We start from the raw sequence: 27,918 nt of genomic DNA, 5'->3' as shown, positions 1-27,918 counted from the left end.
CCAGAGCTCAGTATAAAACAGCTAAGGATTAGATCACTAAATAAAAGAAAGATCTAAAATAAAGGGTATGAGTCCTTTCCCCTCCTTCCTTTTTCCCCCACAAAGTCCTATCTATCCCCAGTCTCTTAAAAATATTGAGATTCTACAAAGAACCAATCACCAGCTCCACACTTGGGATATGTGAACTAAGGACTTCTTTTCCTAATTTTCAGATTCAGTAAAAAAATTGTAGGGAAAGGATTTGAGGACTTAAGGGAAAGTGCTTCTTTTCAACCCCCTTTGGTCCTCCATTAGCTCAAAGTTGTTTGTGTTCATTCTTTTGTAAAAGTACATTCATTACATAATCAGAAACACTAAAATCTCCCAGTTATACAAATTCTCACTCTGTTACTATGGCAAACCACTCCAAAAATACAGAGCAGCAGCACAACAAAGTGCTTGGAACAACAGCTCTCAACTGCCAGTTTCTGCCTGTCAGAACTTAAAAGCATCTGTAGCTGTTGAATTGTTCATACACAAGCAAGAATCCTGTCCTGCTCCCTGAGAAAACTGGCACCTCAAAAATAGAGATGGTGGAAAGGAAAAGTTACTGCCAGCACACAATGCTAGGAAACAAAAAATCCCAGAACATCCTCCCCCACAAAACCCTCAAAATAAACCCCAGAAAGCACTTCTTACAGAACTCAACAATGTTGAAATCTGAAGTTTCAGTGAGAAACTCTAGTTTAAAGCAAAACAGGTTTCACACCACCATTTGATGCTACAGGGCAGGTCAAAGATCCCTGAGATCAGAAGTATCTCACCTCCTGCCTCTGAAACACTCCCTGTTGGGGCACTAGGAAAAGCTCTGCTGCAGCCTGAGTACAGCTCTGCTCTGGGGGAGCAGTGACCTGTCCATCCCAGTAAAAGCTCAGCAAGGCAGCCACGAGCACCTGCAGCTCTACAGACCCCCTGACAACCCAGCATTCCTCCCTGGCTCCTGGAACCAGCTCCTGGTTCCATGCCCAGCAGATGCAGGGCCATGGGATGCATGGGCAGAACCACACCTCAATCTAGGTGTGTTTTATTTCTGTATCCCTTTGGGACACCCTTCCTTCCTTACCAACAAGGCTCTGGCAAACCATCTGCATTTTTTGGATATACATGACTGGAGTAAATGCCACTGACAGCCATTAGCAGAGGAGGAACTGGGAGACACAGCAGCAAAACACTTCACACGTTCAGCCCACCACATGTTGGAACTGCAGAGAGACAGACAGGGGAGGGAGAGAGACACTTAGGCAATCCATCAATGTTGCTTTATTAAAATCTTTATTCACACAATGTTGCTTTATGTGGGATCTGACCCCGGGGGATAGGAGTAGAAAGTCATGATTGCATTCTGTTTGCTTATTAGCAACTCCATTTGTGCAGCAGCTCCCAGGGGCCTCCTCTGGCACATCCAAGAGGGGGGTCTGCTTCCAGCATCCTGCTCCAGCTGCTGCACTAAATAAATTACCTTCTTAATAAATTAGTACTTTTGAGCTGAAGTTTGTTTGGCAAGACACACTCCAGTTCATCAGCTGCTGGAAGGAGAGCTGACTCGAGTGTCTCCTCCCCCTGATGGCTGATATGGGAAGGAGGAGGAGGAGGCAAATAGCAGATGGCTGATGAGGCTCTTTAATTAGTTCTTGATTTCTGTGCTTCCAGTGCTCTGACATCATTGATAGCATGACACAAACCAGTGTGTAACCTCTGGGGCCAGTGGGTGACACGTGCACAGTGAACAAGAATCAGAAGGTGTCTGGAAACCTCCTCCCCAGAGCACCTGCCTTGCAAACAATGCTATTTTTCAGAGATTCAAGCAGACCCCGTTGGCACGTGGATGCTGCTCCTCATTTCCTTTGCAATGGTTACAATTTAAAATCTCCCAGGGTTCTGTATTTGAGCAAAACAACCATCACTGCCAAAAAGGCAGAAATTGTCACAAGGCCAAAACCAGATCTTCCTGATTTTGGTTTAAGAGAGGAATTTATTTTTCTTTCCTGCTGCAGAACACCAACCTCCAGTAGTGTTTACAGCAACAAGAAACATCAATATCACAAATAAGAAACCAATCCCAAAAACCAACCATTTCTTGCTTCCTTCTACTGATGATGCTGGACTTCATGCCCTTTGTCCACAAGTAAACCAAAATAAACCAAAACCCTGCTTTAAATCTTTGACATTTATACTGGGGAAAAACTCATCCCCAGGTTCCATCTGACAGTAAAAGCTTTAGCTTAGAGCAACATGTAAATCCTCAACATTAATTTAATTTCAAAGACTGAAAGGCCTTTTTTTGAGCCCATTATTAAATCAAATGTAAATATCAAGAGTGATCATAGAGAAGTCAAAAATTAAATTTTGGTAGATCCCTCCCAAAATATTAAGAGCTCATATTTAAGCTCAAAAGAAGAATATGCTTTTAGAAATGCTACAAGCCACCAATCATGTGCTTCACTATCTCCCCTTTGGGTAAATCATCCGAAATTTCCTGGGGAACAGCTTAAACCAGCTTGCTCCTGCCCCACAGGCACCCCCAAAGCGTGTTCTGTTATCAGCTGATAGAGGCAAGAGCTTCACAGTGTCCTCAGGGCTGGCTGTGTGTCACCACCCTGACTAAGAACTCCAGTACGTAACTCCAGATCCCACCCCATCATCTCATTGCTCTATGGCATCTATGGCTGTGGCCAAGTCCAGAAGAGAGCAAGAATAACAGAATTCTATCCCAGGTAAACAGTCACATTCTACTTTCAAGATACTCTGCTCATGCAGTGAGAAAAAGACTTCAGCAAAATAAACCAATGCCTGCATTTTTCAGATAAACTCTCTCCCTGACACCTCCTGGACCAGATGTGGCCAAGGTGCAAGAACAAAACAGCTCTTCACCTGCCTGCCACCCTGCAGTTAGAGAAGAGGAAGTTAGATTTTCCTGACAAGAAAATCAAGGAAAAGGGCTCAAACTGACATTTTGGTGCTCTTGCTCTCAAGTTCAGTAACCTGCAATCACCTGGGGAAGGCAGCTCCTTCCTTACACTAAGGACCATACTGGCTGAACACTGATGCAAAGCTGTTCAGTTTGGAAACAGTGATGAAGCTGCTTCTCTTCTGGAGACACAAACTGAGACCTGTCCCAAGGTGATCAGTTCCATGCCACAAACTCAGCACAGGCTGAAGTGCTGAAGGACAACAGGACTAGCACAAGGTGAGTGCTGCAGGCCTGTCCTGAAAAGCCAACTCTTCTCTATCTGTGGCAAAACCACCAGTGAGGACTCCTGGATGACCACCCCAGGCAGAACATTGCAGTGGGAGTTGCAGGAAGCAACTGGGGAAGGCAGAAAACCTCCTGGAAGTGGTCACAGCTTCTGAGCTCAGCCACAGCCAAGCCAGGTGAACGTGGGACCCCAGCACTGGTGTCCCCAGAACAGCAGTGCTGAGCTGTGGTCACAGGCAGCAGCAGGAAGCTCTCTCAGGTGAGATGAAGAAGACAGACCAGAGCTCAGGGATGTCTGCACACCTCAGGTGACTGCTGGTGACTGGGGAAGTCCAGCAAACGCCTCTTCCTCCAGTCCCACATGCCCAGAGGCTGCACAGCACTCAGGGCTCACAGTAAAGCAGCCTGACCTTGCCACACAGAACTGCTGCCAAGGACAGATTCTGTCCTCCTCAGCTACAAGAGAATGAACATTTGGTTATAATGGACACAGGACTGCAAGGATGTTTTCTCTACTCAGACCTTGCCAGATTAATTGAAAAAAAGAGGGACAAGACACATGGAAACTTACTATAACCCCTTAACTATCAAGTGCTGTATAACCACCCTGTCCTCTCCTAAATCTCCAACCCTGTGGATAAACCTTCGATAGGACTTCAGCAAAAACACTGAAGCATTATCACATATGAGGCAGCCCCCTCTCCCAGCCTCTTATCAAGGAAAAGCCAAGTGAGCAGCAGGTCCCCTCTCCCACCCCTCAGACAGCCAGAAGACCATCCCACCCCGGGGGGTGGCACAACTCTTCAGTCCAACAGTTATTTTATTCACCCCTGCTCGTTCTCTAGAGAAGCAGTAAAATGCCCAACCAGCTCAGAGCTGATTGTGTACAACCCTGAATGAACAAACTCGCCAGAGTAAAGGGGGAAGAGAAGGGGAGGGGACTGTTCTGTCCATCTCTGAGGGTCCCCTGCAATGCAGTCCACAGAGGATTCAGTGTTCCACACTCTGCACAGCACCCAGAGCCGCCTTCGTCCAGCGCGGTGCCCACTGCCGGCAATGGACACGGCACAGAGGCCACCACGGGGCTGAGCCACCCTGGCTCCTTCCCTCCTCTCACTGCTGCCAGCCCAAGGAGACAGCCACTGTCACCTCCCTTCCTCTGGCCTGGGAGCCGTCCTGTTCATGTCAGTCCATTTGGCCACAGCCCTTCTGAACTGATTGTGCTGTTTTTCTATCGCTTGTTTGTTTGTTTTTTAAAAAAGGAGTTTCATCTCGTGTTCCTGCTAGGATTACAAGTGAGACAGAGTCATCCTGTCTTCCACCAGCACCACATCTGGCCCAAACTGGTCTGTGCACTGCTTCACTGTAGCCAGGATGCTGAGGAGCCGCTGGTCCAGGGCGTCCAGGTGAGGGGTGGAGAGCACAGGTGAGATGGGGTCATGAGACATGGCAGTTTTTAAGGCAGACTTCAGGACTCCGTTCTTCAGGTAATTCAGCCTGTTCCAGGTAGAAACCCGGATGCTGCAAAAGAAACAAACACACATCACCACACCAGGGACCCACTGCATCCCTCTGGGAATACTGGCTCTTCAAGAATGGAGACTCAGTGCAGAAGTGGGTTTGGGATGGCACGGTCCAGGTGGAACTGCATCTCAGACAGGATCTAAGGGAATTTGAAAATTAAAGGGGATGAAGAATCAATCTGGTGTGACATAACTCTGATGTTACACAGGAACACTTCCAGCTGAGAGCACAGAAGGTCTTCAGTCCTGAGGCCTCCCAGACACAGTTTGGAAAGGAAAGAAAAGGAAGGAAAATCAACAAATTCAAACAAAGGTCACCTCAGGAAGAGCATCACTGACCAATAATGAATCACAAAGGACAAAAGGCAGTGGACCAAACTTCCAAGAGAACACAGCAGTGACCTTTCCTCTTCACTGGCCACTGAGCTTGTTTGTGTCAGCCCATCTCAGCTCTCCTGTTCTGTGAAGTCTCTTGGGATTCTCCCCCAAACCTTTCAGGGCCCAATCTTTAGCATCCCTGGTCTAAACTCTTGGGTTTGATGGCTTCCAATAAAACCAGCAAAATAAGAAAGTGTTGTAGCAAACCTATAGTTAAAACAATTATGTAAATTAATTATCATATGGCACTTGCCCAGCACCAGAAAGAAGGAAAATCTGAAAAGCAGGAAATTGCAAGGTTTCTTAGACAGAGATAAACTTCTCTGGTTGCATTTGGGGGAATCAAGATGACAAAGACTCCAGAAGAATCTCAATAAAGAACTAAATTAAACATACATTTAAAACTAATGCAGGAAAACTAAAGAATTTAAAAGTTCTTGAACTGTTCTGCATGTGACTTGTAGAAGGATCCTGCAGAACATGGGCCAGGTGTACTGCAGCATGCAGGAAGCTGTGCTTAGTGCAAGATGAGAGCCCAGGCTTTCTGCAAAGGTCCCAGAGAATTTGGAAGACAGAACCTTTCAAGGACAAGCTTCACAGACAAGCTCCATTTGGAAGGCTTGAAGGAGTTCATGCTGAAGTATCAGAGTCAGGAAATTGGTATCTCAGTATTTTTCTGTCTGGAAATTTTCACAGAAGCCCAGAATGGCCTGGACTTGAAGGGACCTTAAAGAACATCTCATTCCATCCCCCTGCCATGGGCAGGGACACCCTCCACTAGATCAGGTTGTTCCAGACCCTGTCTTACCTGGCCTTGGACATTTCCAGGGATGGGGCAGCCACAGCTTCTCCAGACAACCTGTGCCAGGGCCTCCTCAGAGGGCAGAATTTCTTCTCAAAATCCCATCTAACTGCCCTCTGTCAGTGTGAAGCCATTCCCCTTTGTCCTGTCACTGCAGGCCCTTGTCCAAGTCCCTCTCCAGCTCTCTTGGAGCCCCTTTAGACACTGAAGGGGCTCTGAGTTCTCCTCAGGGCCTTCTCTTCTCCAGGTTGAACACCCCAGCTCTGTCAGGCTGTTCCAGAGGAGAGCCACTCCAGCCCTTAGAGCATCTAATTCCTAATGAGAAGTAGCAATGGCCTGGTAAGAGACTGGACACAGAACAGAAATCAAAAAGTCACAGCCTCTGAAAATAAAACCACAGTTCACAAGGCCAAAGCAGAAATAAAACTCTGCAAAGAAACTACAAAGAAACTTCCCATTTTACTTGAGAGGAGCCCCCTGAGCAGGGCTGCAGGCTTTTTTCAGAAACCATGTTTGGGATTATTAAATTGCCTTTATTAAATTGCCATCCTTCACTACTGTCAGGGAGAAGTCAAGCAGGGATGTGAATGCTGATTTGCCAGGAGCTGGGTGGGACAGCTGCAGATGCAAAGTGCCTGTCACACTGACTGTGGACAGAGCTGAACCACTGACCTGGAGGTGAGAACACTTTCTGCAGCCAACCCTCTGCCTTCATGAAAATGGATTCCTCAGCTTCTTGGGCAGTGCCCATCCATCAAACAGACAATATCTCAAAAAGTACAGCACTGTGGACCCAAGCAAACCTTTTCAGGTTGCCAGAATGCTCCCAAGTTAATGAAATTGCAAACCCAAGGACAGAATGACATAAGTGAACAGCATCCCTGTGTCTCACTTACATGCAGCACTGATAGAGAGGAGCCAAGATGCTTCTTTCATCGAGGGCAGGGTTTCCAAAGCTGAAAACAAAATGAAAACCAAGTGAACCAGCTGAACTCCTAAGGTTGTTCTCAACTTAAAGGGTTTTGTAAAGAATTCAGAGAAATCAATACTAGGCAATTTCACGCTCCAAGAGATCAAATAATTAGAATTAAAATATAAACAGTCCAAGACCAGTCCCAGATATAACTTTCATCAGCATCAGCTGAGCAGGTAAACAGAAGCAGCACCAGCATACCCAGTTCTTTATCAGACCAATACCCCTTAGAAAGGCATTTCAGAGGAGTTCAGAAATGATGCAGGGGTAAGGAATAACTGCTATTCTGGGCATGCAGAATGGGTGCTTTGCCTGTCTGACACAGCTGCGCAGGGAAGGAACCCAACAGCAGCAACAGTTCACTAACAAGGTGATCAACTTCAACATTTCAAGCCAGAAGGCTTCCACAGTATTTCAAGCTTCATCTAAACATATGCTGGATTTATTTTTCATAGTTTCACCTTCCTCATAATACTGTTTTCAACTAAGAACTTTCCCTTCAATAAAGATGAGTTGCTGCAGGGCCTTATGCTGCCCAAATAATTCTATTATTCATAGCTTTAAAACTCAATAAGCTCCCAGGGAAGTGGTCATGGCACCAAGGAGCATATGCTCTTACTCACATGGCTTAATTTTAGGTAGCCCTGTAAGAAATAAGGACTTGGGGTCAATGACCCTTATGGGTCCCTTCCAAATTGAGATCTACCATGGTTCTATGAAAAACTGTCCCCTACCCATTATTTCAAAGGAGCTGAAAGTAATTTAAAATTTTATTATAAATAAATCACTTAAATTTTCAAGAAAACAATTTACTGTCAGCCTGCAAAGCCCTACCAAAAATATTTTCATAACGCCACAGGAAAGGACCATAACAGAAGGACTTGACTTCCAAACCCCATATTCACTTCCTGTGACTAATCCCTTACCTTCCTTCCTCCTAGCACATTGTCAGTGAGGAACAGAAAGAGCATTTTTGCCAAATTCTCCTAAAGCAGCAGTAATTAAGCAGTCCCAAGGTGGAATGCATCCTGCTGTCATACTGGAGTATTACTGAACAGGTGATGACAGAAGGATGGATGGAAAGATGGAAAGAACAACAGAACCGCTACACAAAAGATAAATGAGAAAGGAAGGGTAACTCCAAGCCTTGCAAGGATCTGCAAGGTCTCAAGTGCTGTGTGCACTGGGTACAAGTGGTGTGCAAAGCCAGAGCAGAGCCTGCCACAGGAACTGCTGGTCCTTCCCTGCCACTGCACATGGGAGTGCCCACCAGAAAAATAAACAATCCAGAACTGCTGGACTAAATTATGAGTAGGCAAATAGATGACCTTTATGTTTTTAAGAAAAATCAATCAAATTGTTATGATTTAAACAAGGTTGTGTCTTCAATGTGTTTTTTAACCTAAACTATAGTGGACAATATACAAAAACTATAGCAAGGATATCATTCTAAACACATTTTTAAAATATTTTTGTTCAGGTAAGAGTTAATGTCCACATTTAGAATATGATCATTTTTGTGTTTGGTATCACTTCTACCTCCATTCTAAACTGCGAACCTTTCAAAGCCAGAGTAGGCATATCCAGAAGGCAGGGAATGCCAAATCATTCAGAAACACATCTTAGAAAGATCTGCTTTTATTACAGCACTCACTTATACTGACTGGTGATAAATAAAAAAGCCAAAGTTTTCAATCTTCCATTAATTAATTAAAAGCCTAAAAGGAAAGGGCATCTCTGGGGATAGGAGGAGAGACTTGAGCAAACCTTTGAAAGTTGCTTTGGGAAAACTGTGTTAACTGGGGAGTTTCTGTAGATTGAGTAGGACTTTGCCAAGACAGAAGAGTATCTAAAGCAGAATCACAGAGTCCTAAAATGGTTTGGGTTGGAAGAGTTGGGTTAAAGCTCATCTTGTTCCATCGCCCTGCCATGGGCAGGGGACACTTCCCACTAGACCAAGGTGCTCCAAGCCCTGTCCAACCTGGCCTTGGACACTTCCAGGGATGGGGCAATGTGTGCCAGGGCATCCCCACCCTCAGAGGGAAGAATTTCTTCCTAATATCTGATCTAAACCCACTTTCTTTCAGTTTGAATCCATTCCCCCACGTCCTGTCAGCAACACAGCGTTGGAAGAATCCTAAGCTTTGGTGAGTGATTTTTGATAAAAAGGAAAGAGTATTACAAAAGCTACTACAGAATAAAGAGAGGAAACAGAGAGAGCGACAGAGCAGATAACGGTGTGCCCTTGCAGCCAGCAGCGCCAGGGCAGCAGGAGCAGGGCCAGGCTCACCTTTTGGCATTGTCCAGCAGGATGAGCATGCTGGCTCCCTCATCGTCCTGGAAGCTCTCGTAGTGGTGCCGGTCGGCGTTGCCGATCAGGTAGTCGAAGATGGCCGTGTCGATGATGTCCAGCAGGCGCGGGCCCGAGTCGTACGGGGACGTTTTCTTCACGGCATCGCAGTAGCTCTCGTCATACTCCCACCTGCAGCACAGGGAACCAAGCAGCCTTCAGGGAACCACCCTGCACAGCAGCAGCAGCTCCAGCTGCCCTGGGGCACTTTGAGGGCAGCAGCCCAAGTTAGAGCAAGAAGGAAGAGCTGGACAACAGTGGTTATGAGCAGGGTAAAGCCTGCATTGACATCCCAGCCTATGGAGCAAACTTCAGTTCAAAGATACACAAAGATCATCTTCCTATGGAAAACAAAGTCAGAGGTCAGAGTTTGCTTCCTCACAACTCCACAGTGGCTGGGCTGTGTCATGGGAAGATTACTGCCATGCCTGGCGTCCCTCAACTTCCCAAGGAACACTTCAGTACTGTTCATGTCTCCACTGCCTTGACCTGTTTCCATCTGGCTTTCCATCCTCTTCCTTTTTTCTTTTTAATGGGCCCCTCTGCCTCCAGGAAAGGCCTTCACAGTGGTCACTGCCCCTCACTCACAGCTGTCTCTTTCCTCCTCTCCTCTGTACAGTATCTCACCTTCTTCTCCACTGACATGATTTCAAGCTTCCCTCTTATCTCCTTCTCCTTCTCCACATAATCTCGTAACACCGATGTCATGTCTCAATTCTCCAAAGCTAGGATTTGAAATTTCCTCATTTTCTTCTTTACAGCTTTCAAAGCTGTTCAACACCACCATCAAAAGAGCCAAATCTCTGGTGTATATCCTTTCCATCTGTCCACCTAAATAATAAGGACATCTTCCACATAAGGACTGAAACAATCCTTCACAAAACAGCAGTTAAATTGGAAATGCCTTAAACCATCTGTGATTTGGAAACAGAGATGGAAGAAACACAAGCTGGAGAGACTTGCTCACATGCTCAAAACTGCAGATAGTCATACAAGTAGGAAGATCAGAATTTAATGACTACAGCTGCCACATATCCTACTTCATCTTCCAGTGGTCTGGAACCAGAGATCCCAATATCCCACCTTTCTTCCAGGTGTCCAAATCAGAGAGCTTAAAAATTTATCTTCTCAGTGTGCCTAATAACAGATCATCATGTTCCTCAAATGCTGTGCCTAAATCCCCCTGGGAAGAGGGATCTTTGCACCAAGGTCCAACTCACACTCAAGGTGTAGCACAAATCCACACAGCAGTGGATTTGTCTCAGAACCTCTTCTCCTTGCTCTGGCTACATTTCTTATGCTGCATCCCACTCTCCCTCAAGTGTTTCTTTTTCTCTCCTTTTACTTCAGAGCAGTACTTAATCTCCTTGCCACAATTTGTTCAGATACACTATGCTCCCTCTCATTTCCCATGAAATCTTTCAAGAGACACTTTCATCCAACCACTCATTTCTGATAATTTACATTGTATTAGCACAGGCCTTGGAAGGTCAGAGATTTTTGTCTATTACACCTCCATTAAAAATTACATACACTAATGTGCCTGTGTGAATTATGTTCAAAAGGTCAACTCAAAACAGCAGCTAGAACAGGAAAAAATTCTTACAGAGTTATTTTTTGACAATTACCAAGCACAGAAAAAGGACAGCATGACACCAAGAACCTTTAATTCTGATCTCTCAAAGTGAAATGTGCAAAGTGAAATGACATGGTGAAAAACACCAGAACCTTGTAACCTCATCTGAAGGAGGCAAGTGGGAGTTTAAATACATCAAATATCAAATCAGCACAGGAATCAAGGTAAACCTCTGTGTAAGCAGGCAGGGTGTGATGAAAAGGAGCCTCTCAACAGGAGGAACACCTCCAAGAAATGCATCCTGCAATGTATCATGTACTGAACACGGCTGATTTTGACCTGCTGGGAAAGAAAAAACATCTGCTGCTCAAAATTCAATCTGTGCATTTTGTACCCTAAAACAATTCAAGAGAGCCTTTGGATGAGATTCTTTCTGAGAACAATCACATAATTGGAAATCAATGGATACTTTAGATAAAGGACTGAAAATCTCTTCTAATCACTTTCAAGTTCAAGACAGAGTCAGAAAAATTTACTAAGCTCAAATTCATTTGTTCAGGTCTTGGCAAAAACATCCCCACCTCAGGAACTCAGATGTGTTACATCTATTATAGAATGGTGCTTACAGAAGGAAAATGTGGGATTTAGCATTCTTTACATGCTGAGCATGGTCACCAAATACTGACGGCATTCAAAGCAAAGGACTTTCCAGGGTGTGTTGATGTGGCACTGCCTGATTTTTTGGTAACAGGGGAAGGCCACAGGTTTGGCTTCTGTGAGAAGCTGCTGGAAGCTTCCAGCACGTCTGACAGAGCCAATCTCGGATGGGCAGCAGCGGAAGCATGACAAGTGACTCCCCAACACAGAACTTAGATGGGACTGACCTCTGCCACTGTGGGATCTTGCAACAGTCTTTGAATTGGTGCAGGTTGACAATGGAACCTACAACCAGCAATTTTTCTTCCAGCTGGAGAAGAGGAGGAAGTGAGGACGTGTGAGGAAAACAACATGGAGACACCAAGGTCAGTGGAAAAAAAAGAAGGGGAGGAGGTGCTCCAGATGTCTCCAGGAGCCAAGATTCTTCTGCAAACCATGGTGAGGACATTGATAAAACAAACTGTCCCCTTGCAATGCATGAAGTCCAGGGGGGATGCAGAGATCCATGCACAGCCCATGGGAAAAGTGCTCATGGCTGAGTGGGTGGATGCCAGAGAAAGCTGTGGGCCAGTGAGAGGCCTGAAGAGAGAAAGAGGGCCCCTGCTTCCAGAGAAAGAGAGAGCTTTATTGTTCTCTCCTTGCTCCCAGACTGGAGCAGCCTATCCTTAAAAGACTGCATCCCATAGAAAAGTGACCCACAACAGTTTTATGATAACTGTTTGCCTGTGGGAGGGACCCAAGGGCATAGCAGAGAAAAGACTTCTTTCCATGAGTGAACAGGAAAAAGCTCTCCAATGATGAACCGACCAAAACTCCCACACCCTGTCTTCCTGCACTGTTGGTGGAAAGGAAGGCGGGGTTGGGTGGAAAAAAGGTGGTTTTTTACTTCTCATTATCCTCCTCTGTTAATAACAAATCTACTTTATACCTTTAAATATGGACCTGTTTTGGCCTTAAGAGTGTTTCTTTTTTCCTAGTCGTTATCTCAACTCAGGAGCTCTTTGTTAATTTTCTTCTCTCTCCTCTGCCCAACTGTAACAGAAGAGGGTAAGGGAACAACTTTACAACTTTTGTGAGTGCCTGGTGTTTGGCCAGTGTCAAACCACAACACAGAGCCTAGCTTAAGTTAAACCAGTTCCACAACTCTGAAAATGAACTATAAGGATCATGAAATTAGGTATGGCACAGTGCTACCACATTTCAGGGGCCACAGCATCAACAGAAGGTCCAGTGGCGCTAGAGAAAAATCTTAGTTTGCCCACAGACAAGATTTTCAGAGCTTGGAGTGACTGCATTGTGGAGTTCTGTTCCAGCCAAGGTACAGGAAAAGGACAGTGCTTAGTATTGTGGAAAACAATGAAGATTTTCTTTTCTTCCTCATTTTAAATTTTATTCTGGACTTCTCAGCTTCTACGGTTGTGCTAAGAAAGCTGTCAACACAACTAGTTTTGTGTTGGGTAGGTTTTGAAACCACTCAGAGCTCTTTAATTAACCAAGGGCCATTTCGGTGCTAATGACCATCTGTAAGGAATGGCACTGCCACGTTCCCTCTCATACCTGGCAAGTTTGCCCTCCCGGTAGGTCCTGCCCCAGGGGTGCCGGTGCTTCTGCAGGGGCCAAACGTCCGGCAGCCACAGCGTCACCGAGCCCTCCATGATGTCCCCGTCTGCACAGGCTGGCTCTGTCTCCCGACAGTAGTAGCACTTCCCATAGAAGCAGGTGTTATTGCCTTCAAAAGAAAAATGAAGAGGTATCAAATGAAGAGGTTTTAATCCAAGGAATCCAACTGAAATTCAGGAGTGTGTTGTTGCAGCAGAGGTTTCCCCATGACAGGATTTCGCTGTGCTTGTCTTTGTGGTTCCTGTCTCTGAGAGGGAGAGGCTCAAAAGACATTACACAGACATCCATTCCTCCAGAGCAATTAAAGAATAATATAACAAGGAGAGAGCAATTAAATTATATTTTCTACTGATTTTATCACTCTGAGAATTAATATATCACACTCTCAACAAGTTTCTGTGATCCATTCCTAGTCCTGAGAAGCCTGACTTTGCAATGTTAACACTGCTTATTTTTCACATTTCATATTTCATGTGTCAGATTTCCCACGTACTTGAAAAAGCTGCCCAAAAAGAGGTAAGTGCAAAGAGACACAGCAGAACTCAAAGAGATTTGGTGCCCTGAGACCTGCCACACATCTCAGCCACTTGAGCTGACTGGCAGAGGAGACAGAACCAAGTATCATTCTCACATGACCTAGCAATGCAGATCTGTCACAGCTTCATCAGTGTCTTCTGACAGGAGAGGAGCAACAAAACACGGCAGCCTTTATTCCACTAACATTGATGCACCCTGGAGCAGCCTGCATTAGTAGTCTTAGTTTAACCTTTTCCATCTTCCCCTTCTTAACCCACCTTCGCTTGATCCTCGCCAAGTTAAATCCAGTTCCATGCTCACAGATGTTCTTCCAGAATATTCTTCAGCTATGTCTCACTTGGTTGTGATGACCCTCTGTCCTTTCTTCCTTTGGTTCTACATCCAATACCCTCCCCAGAGCAGGCTCAGCTCTCCAAATGCCATGTTCTTCCCTTTCCACCTTCACACATCCCTGCCTCTCAGGCCTCCATCCACACCCTGAGCTCCCAGAATCCTGTCACTCAACCTGAGGATGTCACAGACCATCACCAACACAGAGCTTGCACACCAGATCTCTTATTTGTATGGAAAGCCTGCAAGTCTCTCTTCCCATCCAGGGGCTGCAGCAGGTCTAGCAAGAGACAGAATTCTTTGAAATTCTAGCTGTAACTCCAGTAAACCTGCACTGAGTATGAATGAATTCTCTCCTCTTCAAAACCTCAAGAACTTGGTCAAATTTGGCCTTACAAAACATCATAACCTCCTCCAAAGATCCACCCATTTCTTTAGTTCCTGCTTTGCAGAATAGCAGCTCCAAGGAATCTAAGGAGGAGCAATGAACATTTCTGGAGCCTTACTTCTCAAGTCAGCACTGCTGCTAGCAAACAGCTTGGTTATCTTGGCTGAAATTGGAAAATGTAAAGCCTGCCTGAGGCAGGAACCCCATGTGAATGCCAGGAGAGACTGATGAGGCTGAGCTGAAACTTTCATCTGGAAGTTGCACCTTGTAAGTGGCAGTGTCAGGCAGCAGGTGAGACTGCCAGCAGTGCTGCTAATAGGAACGTTACCAGCAGTAAGGAACAATCATCTCTGGGGCCTTCTGATTAGGAAATGAAACAAACAAACAAAAGAGTAATAATTGGATGGTTTATGAAAGCCTCAGGGAGTTAAGGCTGCAGCATAAGTAATTTCTTGGTGCTTAATGACCACCTGGTAGGAGTTCACATTAATAGCTCCCATTATGTGTCCTTCACAGCTTTATTGCTGTAAACAACACAGGGAAGTTCTGCCATTGGTTGTAAATGCTCTGCAGGCTCTGATGCAGCACAAACAACATCTAATACCAACCAGTTGCCAGCTCTATAAATTACCCCAAATCACCACTCTCTTCACATTAAATACAACTTTATTCTCTTCTTTTCAGGTCTAATCACAGAGCTTTCTAACGATTTTTGACAGCAGAGAGAAAATTCTTACTCAAAAAATAAAAATCCCATCTGTAACAGCAGCATGAGGGAACAGTAATTGAAGGAAAGCAAGCCCTGCTTGGGGTTATCCAAGATCTCTCCTGGCACAGAAAGAGCTTCCTGCATCATAGCTGTGTCAGGCTCCCACAGCTCTTCTTTCCCATGAAGGATTTTCCCTTCCCTGGGCAGCAGAGCCCATGAATGCACTCACCCACAGTCATGAAGGTGCCCAGGAGCTGCTCCGTGGCCACGGGTTTGATCTCCGTGCGCAGATTGACAAACCTGCCAACCACCAGCGGGGCTCGGCGGAAACCCAGGATTCTGATTTGGGGAGAAAAAACACAGCCTGACAACTGGCAACACAGGCAGCAGTTCAAAACTAAAACAAAAAACCCTCTCAGTCTCTGTCAGAGATGATAGAGACCAAAGAGTAAAGCTGGAGCCCTACAGCAACCTCCTCTCTTCTCTGAGGCAAAGTAAGGAAACTCATTTTTCTTATGTGCCTGGATGTTCAATTTACTTTATAGGCCATCAGTGACATCCTTTGTTAAAGCAACAGAGGATGCACCACGCTCCAACTCTCAGAACTCAGACCTCACACCAGAAATATCCATCATGTGGCTGAAGCAGGCTGAAGCAGGAAAACCATATGGGCTGTGGGCTGGTCACCTGGAAAGATCATTTCTAATTTGTGGGAACCACTATCTATTAAAATGTTGTGCTCAAGCCAAATTCAATTACACTTGAAAGCAACCAATCCAAGAGTTGTTTTGTTTGGCACAAGGAAAGAGAAGGGAAGAGAGAATGGTAGAATAAAAGTGAATGCTTGAGAAGGGCCTGGAAAAACAGAGGTGGGAAGAACAACCATAAAACTTGCAATTACAAGATCCAGGTTCCACTCCCATGCCTGCCACAGCCTTTGCTCTGTGACCACAAATGACTTGGGTGTTTGTAATGGAATTTTAAAAGTGCTTAAAGTACAAACATCAAAGGAGTGTCACTCCCAACTCTTCCTGCACGTTTGACACCCTCTGGATAAAGATCCTGAAAAGGTATTCCTGAAGAATAAAGAGGTGCAGAGCCACAGACAAAGAGCAGAGAAAAGAAGCAAAAATCATGACCAAATGGACAGCAAAGAAGAGTTAAGTGAGATTTGGACACTTGAGAGAGGCTTTGATTGAATGTTCAATCACTGCTTTTTCAGGGAATCTGAAGCCTGTGTGCTCCTTGAAAGCACAAATGGACTGACATCTGGCTCCTTTATCTTTTTATCTTCTTAATAAACCCTGGGTTTGGCCCAGCAGCACAAGCTGGCTGTAGCAGCAATGGTTGTTACTCAACTACTTATCATCCTGGTATTCTATTTCTTCCTAGAATTACTGATTTCTACTGTGCAATGAGTTCCACAGGTGAATCAGGACTAACAGACATCTCTGTCACCACTGTGAGTTTAGTCAGTGATAAGGCTCTTATCGATGTACTGAGAAACCTCAGTTTCAGTTTTTCTATCCTTTGTTATATTTGTCCCTCCTTATTCCTTTTCTCAAGATTTTATGTGTTTTCACCTCCAAATTTTCCTATGGGGAAACAGAGACTGTGCTCTTTTCTGTTATGTGAAATTGCAGCTCTAAGAGCATTTCATAACTATTGACATTCAGTGCCTGCTGTATTCTGTTCCATTCTTTGAACATCCTGTAATTTTCATTTTTTCCTGTAATTGCACCTCCAGCACAGGTCCACAAACCACCTGGGTACTCCAAGCACAATTAGGATATGAATAACTGGATTTCCTCTAGGATGCACTGATTCATATTTACTCTAGACTAAATTGTTAGTCTAGACATCACTCTTGACTTTTTAGTGAACTGGACATGAACACACATTTAGCATTTCAGACTCTTCCACAGCATTTGGCTAAGCTCTTTCTCCCCTGTAATATTAACTAGAGTGGTTTCAGGGCTCATTCTCCTTTCTAAACTTTTCACAAGTATCTAAAATGTTACATTCTTGAATAGATCTCAGAAAGAAAGTTTCACAGAATGAACTAATTCTTATTTTGGCTTCAGTGTGGTAAATTGGCAGGTCAGAGGCAGCTCCCATCTGAGGTGCATTCTTCAAAGAACCCCTTTCTTTCTGGTGTTTTCCACAGACAATGAAACCAAGTAAGGCAGTAATTCCATACCTATCCAAGTGAAAGGCTGCCACCTCTGCGTTGTGTCTGTCGTAGCCAGCGTAGGGCTCTCCTTCCACTATATAATCCCTGGCATATCTGCAATTGAAATAAATCAAATGAAGTGAGTCTATGTAGAATCCTGTCAATTCTGCTGTTCAGAGTAACAATTTAATAATAGTTAGAGTCACTGGGTCACTGCAAGTGACTGCCAATGGGAGAATGGGAAAACATCAATGGGATTAAAGTGCCCAGACTGTTGAAGTGGTAAATAAGGAGGAAAGGTCAGTGATGTACAGTGGTGTCCAGAGCTTGGGAAGCAGCTCACATTCCAACTAATACATTTTAATCCAACCATATGCCAGGTCACATCTCAGAACAAAGAGCACAGACCCTGCTGTGGAACAGGGGGCTATTTGTCCTGGAAAGCAGCAACTCCACAGATGATTTTGGGGTTAGAAAGAATTGTACATTAACAATTCTCATTAACAAATACAATCTTACATTGTGGAGGAGATGGCAAAGGCAATCTTTAGTAGACAGAAAATCAGCAAGTGTGTACCTGAGGACAATGCTGGGTATAAACAGAGCCTTTAATCTGGCAGAGAAAAGACATAGTGAGCAGCAAAAAACAGAAATTAGGCACTCATTGCAAAAACAATGGTGCATTTTGGTGAAGTGCAAGGCTTTTTGCTCCCCTTTTTATCTTTTAGTAGATGGTACTTAGTCAAGGCAAGCACCAATTTCTCAGCTCCTGACATTTGGATCAGTGCAGATACTGCCTCAGCACCACACTGCAGCTGAGTGCGAAACACCACAATCAATACTGAGCAAAGGGGTGAAATGCAACATGTTTTCAAATAAAATAAGGTAACCTATTTTCTTATTTCCATCTATGTACCAAATTGTGTAAACTGGATTATTTCCAGCAGAATTTGTGTTCAAGCAGCAGCAACAGCAGTGTAAGAGCAGGCACAGAGCTGGACCTTGCTGTTTTAGCCTTGCTCAGGGAGGATGTGGGGTGAGAAGACAATCCACTTCCCCAGCCTGAGCAATGCTCCAGCGTCTCTGCAGGGCAGCTCAAAAGAGAATTCACCAGTGCAGGATTCCTGCCAAATGGGAGCCTTCACCAAACCAGCACCTTCTGTCACATATACCACCAGATGTGATGACAGCAAGTATTGTTTGCTAGTAAATAGGGCTGAATTTCAAGTACATTTGAAATGAGACAGTGAATCCTCAGAACATGTCCTCCAAGGCAGGTCTTTGGTAGCACTTGCAGCTGACTTTTGGAAACATGGCCACGTTTTGAAAGCTGCAGAGCTAAAATTTAGTAGTAAATCCTGACCAAACTCTTTGTTTCCATGCACAGTAGGCACCTAGTCCTTTCCAGAGCAAAAATAATGAGGGAATTCCTTCTTCCCCTGCTGGTAAGTTTGCTCAGAACGGTTTTCAGCAGTAACTCTGACAGAGCTTTCAGGTCCAAAGCAGGTTAAATAGACTCTCTTGCAGTGCCAGAACAGGACTCTACCCACAAGCCTGGCTATTCAGCAGTCACAAACAAGTCACAAACAAGTCACAAACGTGTCCTTGCTGGAGCTCAGAGCCTGTGTTTGCCTGCACAGACTGGGCATTACAGAATGCAGTTTAACTCTCAGTTAATGCTTGACTGCACTCCCTGGCACAGAAATTTCTATGGGAATGCTGTGAATCCCCAGCTCTTCCACTGGAGGAGATGCCTCCTGTACCACCAGGACTTTGTGTGCAAGGCTGACACTGCCTGGGCCTGCAGGGGAGCTCCAGCCAGGGCAGGAATTGGCTGCACAGAGATTTTTTTTCTCATTCTCTAATCACAGAATCACAGATTGGTTTGGGCTGGAAAAACATTTCATTCCAATTCTGCTGCCATGGGCAGAGACACTTCCCACTAGACCAGGCTGTTCCAAGCCCTGTCAGACCTGGCCTTTGAACACTTCCAGGGATCTTCTTCTGGACAACCTGTGCCAGGGCCTCACCATCCTCAGAGGGAAGAATTTCTTCCCACTATCCTATCTATCCCTGCCCTCTGTCACTGTGAAGCCATTCCCCTTAGTCTTGTCACTGCAGGCCCCTGTCCCAAGTCCCTCTCCATCTCCCTTGAGGCCTTTTAGGCACAGGAAGGGGCTCTAAAGTCTCCCTGGAGTCTTCTGTTTTGCAGGTGAACAGCCCCAGCTCTCTCAGCCTGATTCCAAGCAGAGGTGCTCCCACCCTCAGAGCATCTTTGTGGCCTCTGCACTCACTCATTAACAGGAAATCTTAATGCCTGCTTAGCCCAAAATCTTTTTCTGTGATGACACTTCTCATCTTCAGTGAAATCTCCTAAAACACACCCAGCCTTACTTTTTAACATCTTTCTTCTCCTTTTCCTCAAAGACAAACAGCTTTGGGGAAAAGGAGAAGAAGTCCAAAAAGCTTTACAGCCAAGACTTTCCAAGACTTTTCAGAAAATTCAATCCTGTCAGTTTTTTCTGAGGCTCATTGTAAACTGAGGCCATACCAAGGAAGTATCGCTACCCTCCATTCTCCAGTACTCACTGCTGGCAGACAGGAGGCTCAGGGCCCTCACTCTGACCTACCCAAACCATTTTTACAGCTACATTCAACTACAGCAGACACACAGATGTACTTTTAAGACCACTGCCAAGTTTCCTTCCTTCCCTGCTCCTGAACTGCACCCTCTCCTGACAGTCTGACACAACAAGGAGGCAAAGCTTGTCTCCAAACTGCCAGAAGCTGCACTACCACAGGCAGGAAGATACAGCTCAGAAACACCAGATCCCCTCAGGACTGAACACAGTAATTATTCTTTTAATCTACAGACAGGCTGGATCAAGGCTGTACAGCCTGAGAGACAGCTAATGTTACTAGAGCACCAGCAAGGTTCTATTCTGTGGATGCCATGGGACAGAGAGAAAGAAACAGCAAGTGTTTCTCACAGCGACTTGTGAGGAATTTCAGGGAGCTGCAAAGATGTGATAACCTGTTGACTATAACCAATTTGCAGGTGCTGTTTGTCTACTTTATTTAATCTGTTCCTCTCAAGGACAGTGCATGAGCAGGGTGTTTCTGTTAGTTAGCCGACAGAACAGAATCTATCGTACCACTGTATAAAAATCGCGCGGTTCTTTTGAATAAAGCCTTCTTTGCCTTTTCTACAATCCTGCCTCTTGCCTGTTCCTGCCCTGACCCCAGTGCACGAGTGACATTATTCTGTCTCAAAAATAACAGGATGGTCTTTCAAAATTCATAACTTAAACATTAATGTGACAACATGGAGAAGAATAGTATATATAAATGAGGCAGACATTGAAAGCAGTCTTTACCTCTTGGGCTTGAAGACAACCTTCTGTCCTCCTTCAAGGATCAGCAGAGCTTTCAGCTGCGTCCCTTTGTAGCCCACATCAGCTTTGATGATCTTCTTGGTGCTCATGGCGTGCATGACAGCGCCCAGCTCGGGGGTGTCCTCGGGGTACACCTCCCGGGGCACCACCCACTGCGCGGCGATCTCCCAGGGCGACTGCAGCGTGTGCTCCAGGCGCGGCTCCAGCGCCACGCGCAGCCCCGCCAGCATGCGCTGGAACGCGCGCTGGTCCTCGCGCTGCGCCGCCGACGTGTCCAGGTTGTCGATGAGGAAAACCTTGGTGAAGATGAAGATGACGAGGAGGATGGCCAAGAGCACGACTCGCTGCTTCAGCTTCATGGTGCCTTCCGGCCCTTCTCCCCTGAGCCTTCCTTCCGAGCGTCACGGGAAGTCTGTTGGAGATCAGGGTGAGGAAGGGGGTGTTAGTTGGTGAATTTCATGCCTAACTTGCATTGTAAAAGATGTCTCAGCACTGAAGCGTCTCCTGGTACCCCTAAAAATAAACAAAACACAAACTTACAATCCCGCAGATCCCACCAAACTCAAAATCAAGTTTATGTTTGGAGCATAAACCTGCACTTGTGGAAACCTGTATCCTACAGCCTGAACACCTGTGTTAAAACACACTGGCCTTGCTGCCTTCCTGCAGCCTGGCTGTGATCTGCACAGGAGGGGAAATTGCCAGACAGCATCTCTGCACAGCTGAAATCACAGCAGCTGCAACCACCACAGGCAAGACTTTTGCAGGGAACTGTAGTTTAACGTGATTGCTCCAATTTCACACACACTCTTCCATTAGTGCAAGATCCCATGATTGCTGGTGTCCTAAAGACCAATCCCTCAGCAAAGCTCCCAGGTCGATTTTAAGACAGCTCACAACAGTGAGAACAGCTGCTCAACCTTCTTTCTTGAAGGTACAAGACATAAGCACAGAATAGACTTAATTGTTTATTTCCTTTCATTTGCTGCCACTAGAATTTACTCAGCTTTTTTTTCCATTCTTAAAAAAATATGAGCTGGGGTGGGGGATGACATCTTTACTTCCTCACAGCTAGGTAAGTTCCTTCTGCACTCAACTGTAAAACCCATAACCACAGAAAATACACAAAGTGTCTGCAATCTCAACCAAATTAACTAGAAAAAATATCCCAGACCACTTGTCTGTTCTCACATCCTCACCTACAACAGTTAAACCCACATCTGTTTCCATATTTACAGTGGCTCCAAGACACATCTGGTCCCTCAAGAAGCCTTGGCCAGGGCAGTGTTTGCATGTAAGGACCAGAGAATGCACCATCACCTGTACTGGGTTATAAAGACAGAATTACCTTCCTAGCATTAGCTGAATGCAGTCAGAAGCCAAAGAGAAAGGGGACATGAGGCACACCTCTGAGGGGCACTGGGAGCCAGCAGGAATTTCTCTTCAGCAGCCACAGTGATCATGCAAACCCCAGAGAGCACCCTAAGCTGGGGGAGGACTGACACAGAAAAGCCTTTTCATGCAATTCAACAGTAAGTGTATAAATCAGCCATCATTACTCATGGCACTGGAAAAAATGAGCTGCCACAGGCTCCTTCACCAGCAGCAACCACAGGACAGCCAGGCCATGCCTGGTGAGGCACACACAGCTCACAGCCCTCAGTGCAGAGTCAGGCTGGCATGGTGTAAGAGTGTAGTATAAAAGTATAAAAGGACATGTAGAAAAGGAGATGCAAAGCCACAGAGGACTCCACAGCAGCCAGAACAAATTTACATGAGGTCTAGAGTAGACCCACCCAGCCACACAGCCCTCCCACATCCCTGTTAGCACTCACAACAGGACAGAGACCCCAGCAAGGGCAGAGGGCAGAAGCCTCTGGGATGCTTCAGACTAGAACCACAGTGTCCTGTTAACTGTGTAATACTGATTTTAACCTGCTGGAAAATAAGTGCTTGTGCTCATACTGAAAGAGAACAAATCACATGTTTATATGGAAATTAGAGCATATTATTATTCTTCATCTAGTTCTGTTTTGGCAGCCTGTTCTTCTCCAGACAGCACTGCCACCTGCACATTACCCACTGCAAGCACAAGAATGTGAAGCACAGACAAGGAAGATGCACCTGACCCAAAAGCTCTCACTCCTGCAGATACAGACTCACCCAGGAACAAATCCTTAAATAATAATCACATTATTCTTAAACCTAAGCAGACAAGCAAAGCGGACTGGCTGCACCTGCACCCTCTCATTTTAACTGCATAATTCACCTCTTTAAAACTACTAATTCTGAATCATTTTGAGCACTGTTTCCACTCATTTTTAAAATCTATTAGAGTTTGTAAGGAGTTAGGCAGAAGAACAGAGGTAATTTCACAACAGTCACTCCTGGCTGTGGGATATGTGGATGTGTACACTCACATTTTAAGAAAGCCTCACAGTGCAGTGCTGGCTGATCAAAGCACTAAAGCGCAGGGTAGGGTGTTCCACACCTCTGCAGCTCAAGATGAGCACTCACTTTTCTACACTGATTTCCAGGAATGCTGAGTTTCTCTAGGGATGTTCTTCCTGGGACTTGGGGGGAGAATACAACTACAGTCACTTCAATTAAAGGTAATTTACTTAGCTAATCTTTTGTGACGGCTTTGAAACTCATTTTGGCTGAAACCCTCCAATGAGGTAAACAGAATTCACAAAAATAAATAAAATTCAGTATTGAACTATTTGCTGGTGAGCTGGCTGTCACTTTTTAGTGACATCTGAGGACATGAGTCATCGGCTGCCTTCCTCCACCAAACACCAAAGCACCCCCGAGGCTGCCATGCAATCAATTTCCCAGTGCTCCAAGCACAGCCTGCACTTTGCTCCTTGGTGCCAACACTACACTCTCTGCTCTGCAAGCCAAGGGATTTGAATCCTTTTTTGAACAAGTTTACCATGGACAGCAAGAACTTGAGGTTACTGTTCTAAATTGAAGATGGCAAGGGTGACAGCGTCAAGGCAATGTAAGAAAATATTTATGCTGTTTTGGAAGAAAGTAATTTGAAAAAGACAAGTCTTTGGCAAAGTCTTGGATTGGAAAGGAAGATTATGAGAACTCCAGAAGTGTCAAGCTGGCCCTGGAATGAGGTCAGAGATGAGAAAATTGAAATAACAACACACCACCAAAATTTTAAAAGGGAAAAATAAGGTGAGGGTGAGCAGAACTCTGGAATGAACAGCAAAAGGGTCTTGGACAATGACAAAAGTAAACCCAGCCAAAAAGAGAAAACAGCCAGAAACAAACAGCCCTAGCAGCTTTTTAATGCTGTAGTCAACTGCAAGGTTTGTCTAAGAAATGTTTCTTCTTTTTCACTACCTCTTTGGGAAATTTCCTGATCAATTCTTTCTCTTATTACAACCAGGTCTGTATTCTCAGCAAGCAGGAGTCTTCCAACTCAATATACCAATAACAGCAGCTCCTCAGAATCATGGAGGGGTCACTGTGCACACAAAATTAAAGAATTAAAGCATGTCTTCTGGCATTAAATACCAACATCAGACCACTTCACTCCCAGTCAAAAAAACAACATGCAATTTGCCTGTTACAAAAACTACAGCTACTATAAGCAACCTGCAAAGTTACCAGAAAAATCCCACAAGACATTTTTACTGGAGTCACAAAATCAATGGCGTGCCTCATATCACAATCTTATTTTTATATCATAAAGCCTTTTAGCTGCTATGTCAAAAATACTTGTGTGTACAATTTGCCAGGATTTCATTATGCTCCAACTCACAAATCAGGTCCAGGGGCAGGCAAAGGTTTAGTTTGGCAGCGTAACTACACAAAAAATCACAGCTCAAACAGACACTGATCTGAAATGGATATGGTGAAAGTAGAGTCTAATTCCTGTTTAATGCAAGGGGTTTTTCTTATATACACTATACCTTTTGGGATCACCTATCAAAAGGCCTTTAGAAGTTCTCCAGTAAATCCTGGAAAACGCCTTGAAGAAACATCGCACACAGTAGTGACATTTTCCTCTTCCCAAAACATCCTTCAGTCTCACCAGATCAATCTTCCTGCCCATCCTCCCCTCTCTGGCCAGCTCCTTGGTGGCTCATGCCTCCCTTCTCTGTGTGAGCCTTGTTATTCCATTTCCACAGGCAGGCTCCCACAGACCTTTCCTTGGATTTCTCAGACTCATTCTGTCACTTCCACTCTCTGCGTGCTGCCTGCCTTGTGTACAAGTTTAGTCATCTAGTGCTCAAGGCTTCCCACGTATTTACTTGTCTGCTCTTTCTCCATCTCCTTTCCTCCTAAAACCCTCGTTATCTACAGGCAAAATCTGTGACAGTCTACACTCAAACTTTCCACAAACACAACTGAACCCCTGGTTGAGAGCTACAACACTGATAAATGTGAAAGACCACGAGCATTTTAACCACTGCAATATCTCTGCCTGCAGCTGCAACAATCAGTAACCACCTGAAATATTCTCACACAGCTCTGGAAAGAAACAAAATCATTTTGTCCATCTGTCTGCCCACCTTGGCCTGTTATATCCCTTAGTAACTTAAGAATCTGTCACCTGCATTTCTGCCAAATTTGTCAGAGGACTATTTGCATGAGCTTTACAAAAACCACAGGCCAGATAGAGGACAGAAGCCTAGAGAAGCCAAGGACAACTGGGTAAATATCCTGAATCTCTCCCAGCTGCCGGCACAGCAAACAGAACACCTGACTCAGCTGGCTGCACAAATAAGGACAGGGTGGGTTGGATCCAGGCAGCTCCTGGGTGCAGCCCTGGGGAAGGAGAAGCCACCAGGCACTGAGGCCCCTGGTAGCCAGGCAGGAGCTGCTGGGGTAGGAAGTGGCAAACAACTCCTCAGGAAAGCAGGCTGCATGAATCCTCCCTGCTGAATGACTTTACACCAAGCACCGTTTCCTATGGAAACAAAGTTTATATAATCACACTTTTCACTTAGATCCACCAGCCAATTCTAAACGCATCTGAGAGGACAGTGGATGTTTTGAAGCCAGGGTTTATGTGTTTATTGGAAGCTGGCGGCCAGGGGTGCTGCAGGAAGGGCCACAGTGTTGGCTCAACAGCTGTCTGCTTGCCTTGGCCATGTGGGCAACCCAGGGGCAGGGAGCTGGGAATGCCACGTGGGCAGGGAGGGACTGGGAGCACTGAAACGGGGAATGGAGCAGGACAGGGGCAGGAGCCAAGGGCACTGATACAGAGGGTGCTGGAAACCCGGTCAGAAGACAGCCAGAACAACCCTCCCTTGTTCCCATCCCAGTTCCTGACATTCCCCCTGACCACTACAGGTCAATAAAACCAGCTGGAAATGCTTTAGGGAGCCTTGTTCCACTTGGAAATGAAGCCAAGGCAGTGAGAAAATTCTGCAGTTTCCCTTCTCCACTTGACATGTTTATTCATCTCCTACATAAGACTGACATTAAAAATTTAGTGAGGGTCCATGCACCCATCTGGATTTTAGCAGTGATGAGCCTGTCTCTGCTAAAATGGATGGTGCCAATCAGCCTCCCCCACTCCTGAGGAGAGGCAGTGGGATTCTGGGGTCAGAACCAAGCTGACAACTTTGTACCACGAAGCAAAATAAACTTTCTACCTCAAATGGAGGTAAATCTTGTAGTTACTATGTAGGTCAGACTTAAGGACACGACGGGTGCATGGAGGAATTTTCAAATTAAAACAAGACATGAGAACATCTGTTCTGTAATAAATACAAGGTGGGATCTACTCACAATGAATCCACTGCAAACCTAGAATCTACATTTTACAGTTTACTTTGTTTGCTCAGCCCCTAAAGCACTATGGATGCTGTAGGGCCTCAGAAGGTAAAACGTAACAGCTGCAGTGCTTATGCACATCTGTATCCAGAAAGGATCCAAAGAGAGATATCCTTTAAGAAAGGTTAAACCCATGCCTTTGACAACCACAGCACTCTTCTATGGACACACACATTGTATTTTTCCACCCGTGGACAATGACCTTCTCCAAGCTGCGCCTGGCACTGGGTGCGAGCCCACGGTGCAGACGGCTGTTCCCAAGGGTTAGCAGATGGCCAGCGAGGCTTCACAGCTGTACGGGGCTCGGTCCCCAGCTCAAAGCGAGCATCCAGAAGAGGAACGAACCGCAGGAGCGCAGATACAAATCCCATCTGCCAGAGCTGCGTCCGTGCAGCCCCCGCCGAGCGGGGCTGTCCGGGGCCGGAGCCGCGGCTCGGCCGGACCTGTCAGGAAGGACGTGAGGGGCTGGAGCGAGTCCAGAGAAGGGAAAAGGGCTGGGGAAGGGTCTGGAGAATCAGTCTGGGGCTGAGGCAGCTGGGGGGGCTCAGCCTGCAGAAAAGGAGGCTCGGGGGACCTTACTGCTTTGCACAACTCCCTGACAGGAGGATGCGGCCAGGTAAGGGTGGGCTCTTCCCTCAGGTAAAAAGCGACAGGACAAGAGTACGGAGCCTCACCCTGCGCCAGAGGAGGTTCGGGGTGGCCACAAGGAGGAGTTTTTTCACGGTAAGGGTGATTAGACATTGGAACAGGCTGCCCGGGGAGGCGGCGGAGTCACCGTCCCCGGAGGTGGGTAAGGAAAGCCTGGACGTGGCACTTGGTGCCATGGGCTGCTTGACAGGGCGCTGCTGGGTCACCGCCTGGACTGGAGATCTCGGAAGTCTTTTCCAGCCTCACCGACTCCCGGATCCTGCGATTCTCCCGCCGCCGCTCCGGCCGCAGGGGCCCCTCCGGCGCTCCGCGGGGCGCAGCCGCCCCTCCGCCCCCTCCCCCTCCCTCCCGCCGCCAGGCCCGGGAGCCCTTGCTGTACCCGCCCCGGGCCGCAGCAGCGTCGCGTCGCGTCCCGTCCCGTCCCGCTCCCGTCCCTCAGGCGCCGCCGGCCCGGCCCGGCCCCGCCACCCGCGCCCGCCGCACTCACCGCGCCCGCCGCCCGCCCGCCATGGCCCGGCCACCGCCGGCCCCCGCCAGCCCTACAACATGGTGCCGCCCAGCGCCCCGCTCCCGCCCCCCAGCCAATGGGCGTCCGCCCCGCCCGCCGCGGGCCGCCCGCCCGCCAATCAGCCGCCAGCGCTGCCCTGGCCGGGGAGACGCGGCCGGGCGCCTCCAATGGGAACGGCGGGGGGGGGCGCTCGCCAATGGGGCGGCGGCAGCGGCGGCGGGGTTAACCCTGGGTCGGCCGGTGCCGCTGCTCGGCTGCTGGGAGTATCCCCGGCTTTAGGGGGAAAGCCAGCGAATAAACATTTGTCATACGCG

General features: G+C 46.4%; 1 protein-coding gene across 6 annotated transcripts; it reads right to left on the bottom strand.

Moving 5' to 3' along the window:
* Positions 1-1,267: 1,267 nt before the first annotated feature.
* Positions 1,268-27,669, bottom strand: FAM20B (FAM20B glycosaminoglycan xylosylkinase). 6 transcript variants are annotated; one of them, XM_074546366.1, is made up of 9 exons: positions 27,584-27,669; positions 26,622-26,891; positions 20,629-21,058; positions 17,279-17,365; positions 15,308-15,417; positions 13,052-13,223; positions 9,202-9,393; positions 6,835-6,894; positions 1,268-4,756 (listed from the first exon to the last, which is right to left on the bottom strand). In XM_074546366.1, exons 3-9 carry the CDS (start codon positions 21,003-21,005, stop codon positions 4,525-4,527), a joined length of 1,230 nt encoding a protein of 409 aa, XP_074402467.1. In that variant the 5' UTR covers positions 21,006-21,058; positions 26,622-26,891; positions 27,584-27,669; the 3' UTR covers positions 1,268-4,524. The 6 variants fall into 6 exon arrangements, with proteins under 6 accessions (XP_074402467.1, XP_074402463.1, XP_074402466.1 ...); XM_074546362.1 differs by having other exon boundaries at positions 20,629-21,159; positions 26,651-26,891; XM_074546365.1 differs by having other exon boundaries at positions 26,651-26,891.
* Between the last annotated feature and the right edge of the window lie 249 nt (positions 27,670-27,918).

The sequence above is a fragment of the Zonotrichia albicollis genome, chromosome 8, assembly GCF_047830755.1.
Source record: "Zonotrichia albicollis isolate bZonAlb1 chromosome 8, bZonAlb1.hap1, whole genome shotgun sequence".
Classification (NCBI taxonomy): Eukaryota; Metazoa; Chordata; class Aves; order Passeriformes; family Passerellidae; genus Zonotrichia; species Zonotrichia albicollis.
Note: the sequence above shows the minus strand (reverse complement) of the source record. Positions and strands in the feature narration are given on the sequence as shown.

Bases quoted from the DNA above. Each gene is read 5' to 3' on its own strand.
- FAM20B (XM_074546366.1), bottom strand. From the start codon at position 21,005: ATGAAGCTGAAGCAGCGAGTCGTGCTCTTGGCCATCCTCCTCGTCATC. The intron at 17,366-20,628 runs GTAAAGACTGCT...TTTCAATTGCAG, and splicing joins GTTGTCTTCAAGCCCAAGAG to ATATGCCAGGGATTATATAG. The intron at 15,418-17,278 runs GTATGGAATTAC...TCCCCAAATCAG, and splicing joins GCAGCCTTTCACTTGGATAG to AATCCTGGGTTTCCGCCGAG.